Genomic DNA, 14,810 nt, shown 5'->3' with positions numbered 1-14,810 from the left:
ATCCTCTAAAGACTTTGATTCTAAAAGGACCCGATGTGAGAATGCTTACGATGCTCAAACTGACTTATACTGGGAATATAATCCTGGCATTTTGTGGAGGATCAATTTGGACCTTTTCCCCACTGCTTTTACTAGAAGCAAACGCGTGTTAAGGAGCACACTGAAATACTGTTTCAAGCCATATTCTTTATTTCTGCCAGCAGAAATCCCGCAATAAAAGAAAATGCTTATTTTTTTTCCAACCCAAACCCAAGCGCACTGTAAATCCCTGCTACCTGTTCTCCTTGCAGCGGCTGTTTTGTAGGACCTTCCATTTAACTCACCTTTTCTGTGCTCCTACACCTGGGACACAAGTTTTATCTTTGCATCAAATAACCCCAACTGCTTTGAGGGGTGTCATTACCATCAAGACCAAACAGACTCTGAGTGTGAAACCTCCATATGGTTGAGTTTCCTCCCAGCACTTTTCCTTCCCGTTCGTCCCGTCCCCTCCTGTCTCATCCCTCACTGTCTCCCTCTCTGAATAACTCTGCAGTTTCTGGTATTCTCCGGGACTAAATTGTTTTTTAATGCGTTCCCCAGTGCTTCTGCATTGAATCGGGGAAGGCACGTGCATTATGTCCCAAAGCAGCAATGGCAGAGCCCACCGGGGCTGAGCTATAGGCAGAGGCACCCACTGTGCAGTGATCACAGAGCTCCCATACAGGACGTGTTTCTAGGTTGCTCCTCTCTGAAATTCCACCCAGAGAAGTGGTAAAACTTGCATCTCCTCCTGACTTAATTTCAGTGGTGTAAATGAATAGGGAATTCCTCTGTGTTGTGCATTGAGGTCACCTCGTTGGAGTGGGTCAGGACTCCCAAGGCGCTGGTGCTGGATTGCTGGTCCTGGGTTATCAGGAAGGAATGGGGGACATTTCTACATGGTCTTTCCAAGGAAAATGTATGTTACTCTATAGGGCACCTGGTGCTGCATGGAAAACCTTTTGGGGTGCTGCTCTACATCCCAAGGCCTGTGCAGACCCAGCCTGTGTGTGTGCTGCTCTGGCTGTGTGCTGCCTGTCCCATGCACAGGTGCCTGGGCTGCTTGGCACTGCACTGCCTGCAGCTGCAGGACAGCCTGCATAGAGCAGCGTATGCTGGATGCTGGTACACAGAGCTGCAAAGCACTCGGACCTACAGATATCAGCCTTATCACCCAGGGCAGACAGATAACACGTTAGGGATGAGCTTTCCCAGCTTCTATTGTATTTCAGCTGTGGCCATCAGGTGGCAACCTGATCACTGTGATGGTTCGCTGTGCAGAGCCCCTGCCTGCTGGGTGCTGCTGGGTGCTCCCACCCCCAGCCCTGGCTGGTTACAGGTGGGCAGCACTGAGCTGAGAGGCAGCAAACCCACAGCAGCATAAGTGCAGGTGTTTGCACTGCTGGCTGAACCAGGCTGTGATGCTGGCCATTCCTCCCAGCTCTACTGGGCTACAAAGCAGCCCTAAAAATGTTTGCTGTTGTTTTTCCTGATAAAAGATGCCAAGTGTGCAGCAAAAGGTGCAGATCCTGCAGTCAGAAACATGCACAGCTGCGTGTCCTGAAGGGGTGACACATCCCATGTCTTCTTGCTGACATAGCAATGCAGCTGGATTTCTTTCCTGTTTGGAAGCAAAGCAGGAATGCAGCATGCACCTGTAATCCTTCTCCTTGTCATTTAGAAAATGACAGCATCTGTGGTTTTGGTTGCTGTTTTTTCTTATCATGTATGTTGCACTAATATAAAAGCACTTCTCCAAGAGGGATCCTCTGACCTGGCAGCGCTGTGGACTTCAGCCCGCTGTTATTTCACACACAAGTGAAAATGGGAGGCTTTTGTGAGCATCCCATCCTGGAGCCACCTGCCAAATTTCAGCCTGGAAAGTCACCGCGTGTCAGCCAACAGCACAATGCCATGGAGGATGACAAAAGTGTTATGGGCTCAGCCCCGCGTTCTCTTTGCTCTTAATATCCCCATTGCTCTTGCTGGGAGTTCTGCCTGCAGGAGGAATGGAGCTGTGGGCCCAGGGCTGTGTTTGCTTCAAGGTCGGCGGAGCAGCTCGCAGTGTGCACTGCAGGTTTCCCAGCTGGGATGAACAAGATCCTGGGGCACCTCAGCTATTTCCATAGCAGAACTGTATATTCTATACTGGCATTAATAAGCATATAAAAAAACAAATATCGCCCTCCTCCCCCCCCAAAAGTCCTCACCCTAAATCCAGCACGTTGTTCCTTTTACCAGCATTTCCTTTAACATTCAATTTTATCCTTTCATTACAGCTGCTAAATAGATTATTCATGAGCTCTCTCACCAATACTGAAGCAGCACCCGCATTGTTGCAGGACCCTCATTGGTGTCACACAGATTTTAAGCCTGTGCCCATATCTGATTATCTGTGGAAACAACCTTTCAATGGCTCTTTTTTAACAGAGTAATTTCGCTAGTGAGCTTTGAAGGACTAATTTTAGTTTCATGGCAATAACAATAAGGTCAAGTTGTATTTCTGTGCTGCTTTTCACATCAGCAGACATTCCGCAGTGCTTGCCACTAGGAGAGGGGCAGATGTAGGACAGCACGGTTGTCACCATTAAGTGACACACAAGTTGTGGGGAAACTCAGTGCAACTGGAGATGGGTTCTGAGCTGCAAAATGTGCTCTGCCTGTATGTTAGTACCTGTGTTACAGCTGGAGCAGCATGGAGGGGTGTGCTGGGGGGGACAGATGGCCCTGAAGGCAAACTGGAAGATGCTGCAATGATTGTAGCTCTGTCAGCAGCGTGATGAGCAGAAATCCAGGAGGTTTCATAGCACAGAATTAGTGTGAGCAGATGGACTCCTCCCAGGTGTATGAGCTGTAATCAGAAGTAAATCCCAGCTGCTGAACCTGCTTGGGATTCCTGGAATAGCCGTGGCCTGGGGAGATGTGTGCACACATCTGTATGCTTTAGTGACATCTAGCTAACATCTGGGGAAGCTCTTTTGGAGCAGGACTCAGTGCTTCAGAGCTGAGCTTATAGTGAGGGCTACAGGAGAGTGCTTCTGAGTGCCCCTTCTGAGATACATACCTTGAGCTGAATCTCTCTGCCTTATTCCCAGCTATTATCGTAAGCATTTAAACATATCAGTGTAATAAAAAATAATCCAACTCACGATATCCACAGGCTTCAACTGGGCAAAATTCCACCCGTCTGCCTTTGAGATGCATCCTTCCATCGTGTGATGCAGCTGTGTGCATTGCTGTGCATTGCTGTGCATTGCTGTGCATTGCTGTGCATTGCTGTGCAGCTGTTTGTGTGTTGCCCAGTGGCGATGGTGGTACTTCTGCTGGGAGTTGTTTCACTCCTGAAATGGTCACGTTGCATTCAATGAAGCTGCTTGGGGGAGAAGGGGTCACATTCCCTGTCCTGGGCCCTCTAAGGAGACTCATTTTAGTGACTGAAAAGGCAGAAGGAAGAGATTACCTGCGCTTAAGGACTTCTCCTGAAACACAGAGCGAGATCTGAGCTCAGCTTCAGAGTAAATTCAGATTTAATCAGAGTTGGCCTGATTATCCCGTATCAGAGACTGAATTAACAGCGCACAGAAGTGAGGTGTCTTTATACTTGTGTCATTTGCAATTTTTCACAGGTCATGCTCCACTAAACCTAGTTTTGCTTTTCAACTCGGCTGGAATTCCTGTTTCTTAAGTGCAAAAGAGGCTAATCATAGAGGAGAAAATAATTTGACTTGCTAATACCAGGAGAGAAAACATTTACAGCAACCACAAGTATGTTCAGGATTATGGAGCACATAATACTTATGAAAGCGTGTTTCTGGTGACATGTTTGAGTAAGGAGGGTTGCACTTTCTAGCAGAGGAAACGTTTGTAGGCTGCAGCAGGCAGAGCTCTGTGCTCCAAAAAGGCCAGAGTGAAAAAAGAGAAGTTGGCAAAGGAATCAAAATCCTCTTCTGTAGCAAAGCCTGCCGCTGGGCTGCTCAGGAGTGAGCTCAGGAGAATCTTTATTAGGCATTTAAAGGAGAAAGAAAGAAAGGAGGAGATGTGCGCTGTGTACAGAAGGTACGTTCTGAGGATGCAGGAGATGCTGCTGTTGTGGTGGGCAGTGGGAGCTGGAGCTGTGCTGGGTGCTGCTTCCCCATGCAGCAGAGCTGAGCCATTAGCATGCACTGTGGGAGTCCCTCTCGATTCGCCGTGCCCACAATGGGGCGGTTGTTGGGCTTGTTATCATAGTGGGAGCTACTGCGCAATGAAAGCACAGTCATGCTGCCTCATGTTTAATTGAGAGATGGCAAATCTGTTCCCAAAATACTTCAGCTCCTTGTATTAGATGACAAATGTGTTTTTCTTTTCCCCTTCATCTGTTTCCCTCCCCTGCCCTTATTTTTTTTCTTCTTGGATGAAAAAAAAGCTCCGTTTCCGTTCTGTTTGAACGTTGTAGCCTCACAGTTGACTCCTCCTGGAAAAATCCCCAAACCTTATGACCCTCCAAGCCCACCATTTTCAAGTTCAACCTTCCCATCCCTTATGTACTGGCCTTTTGTTTTTGCCCTCCAGCATGCTGAGAACACCTCACCTCTCCTGTTTCTCAGGGTCCTTCCATCCCTGTGCTGATGCTTGGCATCATCACCGTCTCTTTCTAAGACCAGTTTAATTCCCAGAATCTGAGATGGAAATTTCAGCTGATTATTTGGTCAATGCTCATTGCCTCCTCAAAGCCTGCCTTTTTCCAAGGCACTTCATTCATCCACCTTGGTTGCTTGCCACCGCTTTTGCACCGTTCACTCTATTAAATGTGATTCTGCATTTCAGGGCACCTCTTCTAGGAGCTGTGCCTCGAGTCTACCTTCTTAGAATAATATTTTGGTGCATAACTAACCACTGTTTGCAATACCTTGAGGTGCTTTCCCCTCCGGTAGACACAGTGTCTTTTGTTTAGCATAGAAAAGTTGGGCACTAACAGACATACATTTTTGCTCTGTGAACTCTGGAATTGGAAGGAAATCATAGTGCACGCTGAGTTTCAGTTAATGGTGAAGTGTATGCTATGAAGCTGATGCACTAGCGAATGGGAAGACCTGTATTTTTTATTAATTCAGCATTAATTTGTGATTAATAACTATGGATTTTTTTAATGTGTAGCTGCACCTAACTTGTGCTCATTTCCTAATTGTTTGGGGAAAAAATGAAGCGTGGAGCTCCATGCAGGGTGCAGGCTGTTCACCTTTGTGTTTTCCTGTTTGGTTGTGCACCCCAAACACACTGCAGCGGTTCCCAGTGCTGTGTTGGGCACTGAGCTGTGGGGTTCCAGGATTGCCCCGAGGATGCTGAGCCCCACAACTCCAGCATTGCTATTGAAGGATGTGGTTTGCAGCTCTGCTGGTAGCACAGGCAGCTCCCACCTGCAGGTTGCCTCTCACTATGGGGCCAGAGCAAAGCTTAGGTGTGAGCATTGCCAATCCCAAGCATGGAGAGACTCTTTATGATTGATAAAGGAAGACGAAAGCTCTTCTGATGGCTAATGCTTTGTGGTTGTAGAATCTGAAGCCAGATTTTACCTTAATTACTCTTTTCCTTTCCTCTTCAAAACACACCGGCCCAGTTCAAGCAATAAGTGGATGCAGGGAGCCTCGAGCCCACCTCTTCTGTGTGTTCTTCCCTCTTTTCTGTTGCTGCAAGACAGCTGACACAGCTCGTGCTCCTTCCACCCCTAGCAAGCTCTGAGCACAGCATGGATGTCCCCACCTCAGCCCCACCTCAGTTCTGTAGGACAGGATTGCCTTCTTTTCCTGCCCTTAACGTGTGCGAGTTAGGCTTTGTGAAACTTTGTCCCGAGAAGAGATTAATTGCTGTTCACGTGAGTATTTCAGTGTGTTTTGTTCTGCTGTTTCCCCTTTTAGGTGACAGCGAGATTGTAAATAATATGTACGAGACCGACCCTGATCTCCTTGCTGGCGAAAGTGCAGAGGAGGAAACAGAGGACAGTATTATGTCCCCCATCCCTGTCGGACCTCCATCACCCTTTCCCACCAGCGAGGACTTCACTCCCAAGGAGGGCTCGCCCTATGAAGCTCCCGTCTACATTCCTGATGACATTCCAATCCCACCAGATTTTGAACTCAGAGAATCTTCGATCCCAGGGGCAGGGCTAGGGATATGGGCCAAAAAGAAGATTGAAGTTGGGGAAAGATTTGGACCTTATATGACAGTACAAAGGAGCACATTAAAGGAAACAAACTTTGGATGGGAGGTAAGCGTGCTGAGTGTGGTAATCACATTCATTTGTCTTTGCAAACTGTTCTTAAAGCAAGTTGAGTCCCGACCGAGTGGGGACAGAGGTCGTGACTTTGCTAATGCCATATCCCTGAGTGTTTTGTACCCAAGGTTCCATGTAGTATTCCAAAAGCAGCAGAAATCCTTTTTAGAGAGCTGCTGGGGCTACAAATACTGCTCCAGCACCACTTGAGAAGGTTGCTTTCAAATGATGTTGGGTCACTCCTTAAAGTGCTTGTCATTTTCAGGTTGTGTTCAGAACTTGTCACAATGGGAGAAATATGATTAGTCGCGTCATGTTTTGTAGTTGGGTGTGTTACCTTTGACTTCCACTCCGTGTTAGCTGTGCAGGCACTATTAACTGGTCATAGAAAATAGCATGTACCCATTAACGCCCTAGATGTTCTTCAGCTCTTTCTCTGCAGCAAAGATAAAGGAATGCAAAAGTCATTTTCCCCCTCAGAACTAAACAAAACCCATCTTCAGTGGGAAAAAACAGCGCTGTCCCAAACTGCTGTGCCTTTCTCCCTGCTTGGGGGGGGATTATCCCAGCAGTCACTGCTGTATTCTTGGTTTGAAAATACCCAAACCTGCAAGGATAATCCTGAATTAAAGCAGGTTCTAAGCACAGCAGAGTGTAATATATGGTTTTACCTCCCCTTTCTCTGCCTGAAGCACTGATGCAGTCTCCCCCATTGCTCGGCTGCTGCCTGGTGTGAAGCGGTCACTGCTGGAGCACAGAGGTGGGATGGAACTGAGAGATGCAGCCATGGCTGTAAGCGGAACGAGCTGGCAGGAGCCCCGGTTGCTTAGAAAACGAGGCCCCAGAGGCCAGCCTGGAGTTTGAAATGGTCTGATTGTATTTACATTGCTGGTTTTTGAAGTCTCGACAAATGGGCCAACAGCGAGGTGCGGTGAAGCCCAAGGATCTGTGTCCAGATGTTCTGGTTTGCTTTTAAAACGCGTCCAAATTGCATAAAGAGGGGTACGCCTGCCATGGAAACAAAGCACAGTCCTGTCTTGTCAGCAGGGAACTCCTGAAGGGCTGAAATCAGAGTTTGGGCTGGTACTGGAGCTCAGTCCCCTAATGCAGGGGATGCACGGCCGAATTTCCATCCCTCACTTCCCCATACAGAGCTGCATTTGTCTGAGCTCGTCGTGTTGGCTTCTTTTCTTGTGAATTATCGTGGCAGGGTAATTACTTGCTTGGTGTTGCCAGGTCATCTTCAGAATGTGGGTTTTGAAGTAAAGAAGTTGAACAAAGTGTGCTGTTGATATACGGGCAGTAGTTGGTCGTGGGCAGCTCGGGGTTACCTGCTGGAGGAAAGCACCTTCACTTCCTTGAGGAATAGGCCATTCTCTGTAGGCGGGAGCTGTGTTTTCCTGGACCTTAGCACTTAGAGCTGACCTTATTCTTAATTAACTGCATTTTAAACAAAGCTCTGTGGGGTTATTGTTTTGCACCTCTGTGGCTGCTGGAAGCCAGGCCAAGCTTGAGTAGTGCAGGTCCTTTCTTCTGTGACCTTGGCGTAACTTTGTCCTTGTCTTTTACATTTCTGGTACAGGTTTGTATTTACATTCATGGTTTTAAGGACGGTTCCCTCTCTCCATTACGCACGGAGCGCCGGGCCTGATACAAGCCGTATCTATTAACTTCGGTCTCTATTGACTTTGTGATACTGTTTATTTTTGCGGTGTGTGCGAACAAACTTTCTTTCTCCGTGGCCCCTCTCACATTTCTGCGGTGCTTTTGTTCTCCTGTTGGACAGGAACATTTCCGAGCTGAAAGGAAGGCATGTTTGTCCTCCATCACATGTCCTCAAACACTGCCTTAAACCCACCCCGACACTCTTCCTTTGACCTTGCCTGTTCCTACAGGCACTCTTGAAGCCTTTTGCTTCCCAATATTCCTACAGCAGCTCAGAAACTTGCAGTCACTCCAAACCTTCCCATTTCATTGGAGAAAAATGCAGAGGTGCCTTTTGCTGAGCAGGAATCGCTGGGATAAACGCTGCCTCTGCTTGATGTTGGCACCAAGCTGCGTCCTCAGCATGTAGGGCTGCAGGAATAGCCATGGAGCCATGTCCTCAATTGAGTTGTCAGTTCTGTTAGTTACAATAGTAATGTTTATTTTAGGAAGGATAGTTGTTCTTTACACCCAAACTACCACTCATTGGTACGTCCTCATTGAGTTGCCTGTAGTTTATACTGCTGTCAGACCAACTCACCTGCATGGCCCTGATGCTGCTAATAGCAAAGAATGCTGCGTGGGCACCATCAGCACCATGCCAGGGTGCTGGGAAGCTGCAGCTGGTGCTGCTGTATAAGAGGCATTGCTGGGCTCTCAAAGGCACACGGCTGCTCTATGAGCAGGTTTATTTTTGTGTGTGTGTGTCATTAATAATAATAAAAAAAAATCAATTTGGGACATCTGGAAGATCTGCTTAAGGGCTTTGGTTTGCCATTGATCTCTGCCCTGCCCCACACATGAGTGCTGCACAAATAGCTTCTCTTTTCAAGCCTCGGCAGCACTGGAGTTGTGAAAATGAAACCGAAACAGAACAGTAAACTGCATTTCTTCGAAGTCATTGGGAAGCATGGAATCCTGTCTGCAAACAGCTCTGCCCTTCCTTGAGCCCAATTGTGTGACCCTGACCCGGCTCTGATGTCAAACATCCCACTCCAGGAGGCAAAGAATCATAGAATCATCAAGGCTGGACAGGAATGCTGTTTGCTGCTACTGTCAGCTTGCTTGTTATTTCCATTATTGATAGGGAATACAGAATGCCATGTCCCATCTTGAGAAAAAGATTTGTTTCCCATCATTTTGGGTGTCTTTGCTTTTAACCAGACAGGAGTGGGTGTGTTAAGGTGATAAAACGCTGTTGTTGTGAATTCCTTTGTTTTAATGCTCATTTTAAGAAGCTATTTGCTGAAACAGAGCACTGAAGTTCTGACTCTTAAAGACAAGGTTGGCTGTTATTTATTTAACACGTGCAAAACAAGCACTTTCCTTTCCATCAGGGCAAAGATAGAAACTGTCCCATGAAAGAGGAATAGCTGTGCATAAAATAAGAGCTGGCAGCTGAAGATGCAGCATTCTTGGCTTCACCTCTGGGCCAGTGGAAAACTGCTGTTTTTTGGGCGTGCTTTCTGGTGTCAGTGATTTGCAGGAGTTCGACCTCCTTGTTCCCACAAAACAGAGAACTTAAATGTTGGTTTGTTTTTAGAAGTGCTCATAAATGCCAAGGAAATGTGGCTTCACAGGGTTGGCATTGATGGCTACTGTGCTGTATCTCCTCAGGTCTTAGAAATACTAAGATAGGAAGGGGACTGTATGCATTCTTTAAATGTGATGGCTGTGTCATGCTTCCCATTAGCAGAACATGCTGCTCAAATTCACTTTAAATGCTGATACAGTTTGTTAAAGAAAGCGTGTCCTTGTCTGTCCCGTTTTGGAACAAAATATAGGGCTTTAAATGAGCAGAGAAATCTCAGGACCTCTCTGTGCTCATCCCTTGCTCGTGTCCTTTAGCTTGCAGGCTGAAAGGATGTGATGACATTTCCTTGTGGCTATTCCTCACGCGTCTTCTGATTCATTCCTGTTCTCCAGCCTCTGCCTTTCCCTTTGGCTTGGGGAGAGCATAACAGCCTCTGTGGCTCAGGGAAGGGCTCAGGGATGGCTGCTCTCACTGCCATATCTTATCTCCTATGGGGAGCAGAGCTGGAGGGCGGTGTGCGTGGCCATGCCCTAAGTTACATGCACAAAGTGTGACCCATAAAAGGTTACTTTACCATTTCTCCAAGTTCTGTCTGGCTAAAATAATTCTGAAGAAGCAGGAATCTGTGGGTTTGTATGGAATGGAGAACACACAAGCATGCTGGGACATCCCAGATGTGCTGGGAAGACATCCTTGGTACCTCTGTACTTAGAATCTATTGGTGCATTATAAGACTACATGTAAGCTATTGCTTTAGACTGAAGCCTGGGACTTAGGAAGGAGCTGCTCAGTGTACGGAGGGCAGATCCCACTCCCTACAGATCAATCTGGATGGTAGGGAGTGTTTGTATCAGTTGTAATGGTGGATAAAGGTGAAAAATGCACCTACTGATACCCAAAATGAAAGGACTGAAATGTGTATCCCTTGTACACATATCACCAAATGCCTCAATGTGGGGGTTAAAAGAGTGAGTCTTTTTTGGGCCCGGGAATGCCGAGATGTCTTGCTCTATCTTAGGCACTTCTCTCAAACATGGGTATATAAGGAATTAGGGAAAAAACAAGAAGAGACAGGGAAAGGGAATGACTAAGAATACCTCCTGATATTTCTCCCTTATTTCCATAAGGGGTAATAACTCATGAGCAATCCGGCAGAGGGCACTTTCTTTAAATAGAACATCCTGATTCACAAGCAGAAAAAGGAAATAAATATTTTCTTTTCGACTTCGAGACACATCCATGAATACCAGCTTCTGAAATGGCATTTTATCATCCACCCTTAAAAAAAGAAAGAAGGGAAAAAAAGGAAAGAGGAAAGAAAATCCCATGAATAACTCAATGTATAATGCAGGGTTTGAGAAAGCTCTTTCTTGTTGTCAGAAGACTTGCAGGATGCAGGGTGCTATTTCTTCCCATGGAATGTTAACCTTCCTAGAAATCCAACCTTTGTTTTGTCCTCTCCCAGCAGTGCAGGGCTGATGGGCTGCTGGAACACAGGAGGCTGCTGTAAAGGGAATGGTCAGTAAGATAGAATTAAACCCTCAGTGTAGGTGGGACTTGAAAGGAGGCATCTTTCATGGACTGTTTCTTGGGCTCTGAGGTTTGGGACATCAGCAAAGCTTTCCATGAACCTCACTTGAGTCCCTGCTTAGTCCTGATGTCTGATGGCTTTAAGTGAAGTTGCTTTACCTCAGGCTGTGCAATGCAAAGAGCAGAGGAACAATGGGAGATTTTGCAGAGTAAAACATGAATTGCTTTTTTAGAAAGGGGAAATCACGTTCTCTGCATAGTTTGGCTCTGTCCTTCTCTTCCCATAGCAAACAGGGAGCAGCACCACAGATCTGCTAAATATAGTGACTCTTACTCTGTGGGTTTTTAGCACTTCTCACATTTTGGCACTTAGGTTGCTTCTCATTTGGCTCCAGAAAGGCAAAAGGATTTATGTTGTTGTACATAGAGACGAAAATGAGAAGTTGGGTCTATTGCTCCTTCTTAAGTAGTAGCACATAGTTGGGTCTTTGTTCCTCACCTGTTAACATCTCAGCTAATTATTCATCCTTTCCACTCTTTGTTTATTTCATCAGTGTGAAGTGCTGGGACCTCTACAAAATGAGACAACCCTTGTACTGAACGTTTGCAGCTTTGCAAAACAGGGGCTGTTTGTGCAAGGAAGGCGTGAAGCTCCTCCTGAGTCCCATTTAGGAACGTTTAGTGGCAGGAATATGTCTGCAGGAGGAGGAACAGTTCTGGGTATCGTGGTGTTGTTGGCAGTTTTACTCCTCATTGGGTGCTTTTCAACTCCTGGTGCTGCCTGTGCAGCTCTTCCATTTCCTGGCTCTCTTGTCCCCTCTGAAAGCAAACAGATAACGAGATGGTTTGAGGCACAGGGCTGAGTGGAAGCTGGTTACCCTAATTGGGTTCCAGCCTGATGACAGTGCGCTGCGACCATTTAATGTGTTTGCATTGATCAGAGACATGCACATTCAAGTGGGCCGGGTAAATAAAGGAGAGGCATCTCTGCAGCAAGGCGAGTCTGTGTGTGTGTACACACAGGGCCCCGTCGGAACTTGCCATCACTTATCCTCTGTCTCAGAAATGCACAAAACGTGCTTCAAAAAAGGAAAGTGCTTGTGAGAGAGGAGCATTGCCCCGCAGCAGACGTCCTGCTCATGCACACGCTCCAGCAAGGCTTTATGAGGGTAATGAAGGAAACCTCCTGTAGCTGCTGGGACGGGGTGATGTGCAATCAGTGATACAGCGGTTTGGAAGCCCTGTTCTCTAAGAAATGCCTTTGTTGGAAGTGTTTTGTACCCCCCCCTGCGATGGGAGCTCAGCCCCTCATGCCCGTGTTTGCTCTGGGGTGCTTTGCTCAGCACAGAAGTGGCATTTTGTCCCTTTTGATCTGATTACCAGCAGTATGTTTCCTCACTGTCAGATAATGCCCGGGCAAGTCGTCGCTTTAATTGTACATCTCATTGTGCCATCCCTGTTCAATCATGTTCAAAAATACCTACATTTCACCCTTGTCCCCCACCTCCCTTTTCCCATTTAGATCTCACTGAAGTCCATTCTCCCTTATCAGCACAGTAATTTCATGAGCAGAGCTAGGATTTCTGCCGTTTAGGCCCCGGCCATTGTCTGTCGCAGCTGCAGTCAAGATAAACCCTCACCCAGAACAAAGTTGGAGTGACCTTTTACAAGCAGAATCTGCCTTGTTTCCCTCCAGACTAATTTATCAGCCTTCATTTCAGCCTAGTCTCTCAGCAGAGGCCTGAAAGAACATTACAGAGAGCATGAATGAACAGGGGGATTAAGATGCTTGGCTAGTCCCTCTTTTTCATCAGACACCTTCTGGATTTACTGAGATGTAAGCTGTAAATGACCGTAAGTGGTGAACTGCCTTAAACTTGCAGGAAGGGAAAGGGAAGGGGAGGGGGGGGATGGCTGGGGGGGAATCGCCAAAGCCAAATGTTTGGGAAAGAAGAGGTTTGTGGGGATGTGGATGAAGCCTGTGCTGGGTCTGGCACTCACTGCACTGCCAGGACACCAGGGTCAGCACTGCATCCCAGGCAGAGCAGCCAGCAAGGTATCCTGTGAGTTTAAATCAACCGGTGTGTGGACTTAAAGCAAACAGGAACAACTGGATGACACAGCTGTCTGTACTGAAAGTTGAGCAGCAGAAATGTCAATGGGAGAGTGACTTCAGTGCTGGGAGAGAGGTTCTTTTTAAGGTGAACTTGGCCAACACGACATAGCAGATCCACTTGGAGGGATCCGAGGGGCTTGCAGTGAGGGGGGGAACCAATAGCAGTGCCCTGAATGAGGGGAGCTGTTGGATCGACTGTCTGCACAGTGCAGGAGCTGCTGTGCTGGAATGGGGTAATGCTGCTCCTTGTGCCACAGGACTGCAGATTCTTTCAGTTCTCCCACCTTTCAGCTTTCTTCTTGTTTCATTTAACGAAGCAAAGGGTCGATAAACAACTTGGAAACATCGCTGTTAAAGCACAAGCTGAGGGGAGGCAAAAATCCTTGTCTATAGAACTTGAATCATTGCAGTGGATTTATTTTAGTGGAGGTGATCTGAAAGCTTTTGCAAGGGAAGAATTAAACACATCTCAGGCAGCTCAGCCTTTGGGATCAGTGGTGGTGATGGTTATTCTTCCTGCATTACTGTATGGGGATGAAGAAGAGGGAGGGGGCAGAGGATGGAAGTGCAGGGATGTGGATCAGGGCACGGTCAGTGGACATGGTGGGCTGGGGGGCTTGGGGGTCTTTTCCAACCTCGGTGATTCTATGGTTGTATCCTGAAGCAAGTACTTGTGGTTCAGTTGGTATGAGGTGATGAGGAACCCGACTCATGTGCCGGGCGATTACATCTCAGTAAACACGTTTAAATGCACTGCTGGCTGTGAGCTGCAGTTGGCAGGAGTAGGAATGCAGCAAATTCAGAACGTGACTGATAAAATACTGATACTGTATCTTTTAATTTATTACCTGTATTACCCACACGCTCAGTTTTCCACTCCGTTCTCTCTCCTTCACGAGTTGTGTTTTCACTAGACTGGCATTTTCCTACTCTGATGAATTAACTGTCAATTGAAGTTAGTGAGATAAATCAAAACAAATGGACACACTGCTCCATATTGACTTTCTCACTGCCTGATTCTGAAAACCACTTTGAGCACTTTGCTGCTATTACGCTCGCTTGGTTCTAAGCAAATGGACAAGAGGGAAAGAACTGGGGGAGGTGGGTGTTTAACAGCCATCAGTTCCATTCCCACTATCTCTGCTTCATCTAGGATCTTGTCAACAGTGAGATCTGCAGCATAGAGGACACTTGGCATGGAGTAAGGAAATAAAATGCTAAGTGGCTTCCAGGAATCATGCTGTATTAAAGGCTGGGTCTTTTCAAGTGTGGTCTTAATTCACTGGAAAAGTGTTCTGGGGGATAACTGTGGTGGTGCCCAAAGGAGAACCTCGTGATCAGAGCCAGCCCAGGCTGTGTGCAGGACAGCCCCAAGCAGAGTCACTTCTCTGGCCTGAATCCACAGTTGTGTGGGAGTTTTCTGCCTATAATTACATCGTTAGGGGATAAGGGACCTGAAGGTGTCAAAGCCTTTTATCTCAAGACAGAGTCATTGCTAGCCTGGTTTACTGTCTGTGCAGGCAGGTTAGTGCTGATCAGGTATCCAGTGACTGGGGTCATCTGTGTCCCTAATTAGACAAAATCAATCTGAGATGCACACGGCTGACATGGTGGGAGTCCCCGGATGAAGTGCACGTGGTGCTTGGGTACAGGCA

The 14,810-nt window shown here is 47.0% G+C and overlaps 1 protein-coding gene across 1 annotated transcript in view; it reads left to right on the top strand.

Moving 5' to 3' along the window:
* The window catches only part of PRDM16 (PR/SET domain 16), a 176,100-nt gene that overhangs the window by 65,704 nt on the left and 95,586 nt on the right, over window positions 1–14,810 (top strand). The window contains 1 exon segment of the mRNA XM_015882499.2: window positions 5,916–6,265. Coding sequence (XP_015737985.1) covers window positions 5,916–6,265 — 350 coding nt within the window.

Source organism: Coturnix japonica, chromosome 21, assembly GCF_001577835.2.
Source record: "Coturnix japonica isolate 7356 chromosome 21, Coturnix japonica 2.1, whole genome shotgun sequence".
NCBI classification, from domain to species: domain Eukaryota; kingdom Metazoa; phylum Chordata; class Aves; order Galliformes; family Phasianidae; genus Coturnix; species Coturnix japonica.
Note: the sequence above shows the minus strand (reverse complement) of the source record. Positions and strands in the feature narration are given on the sequence as shown.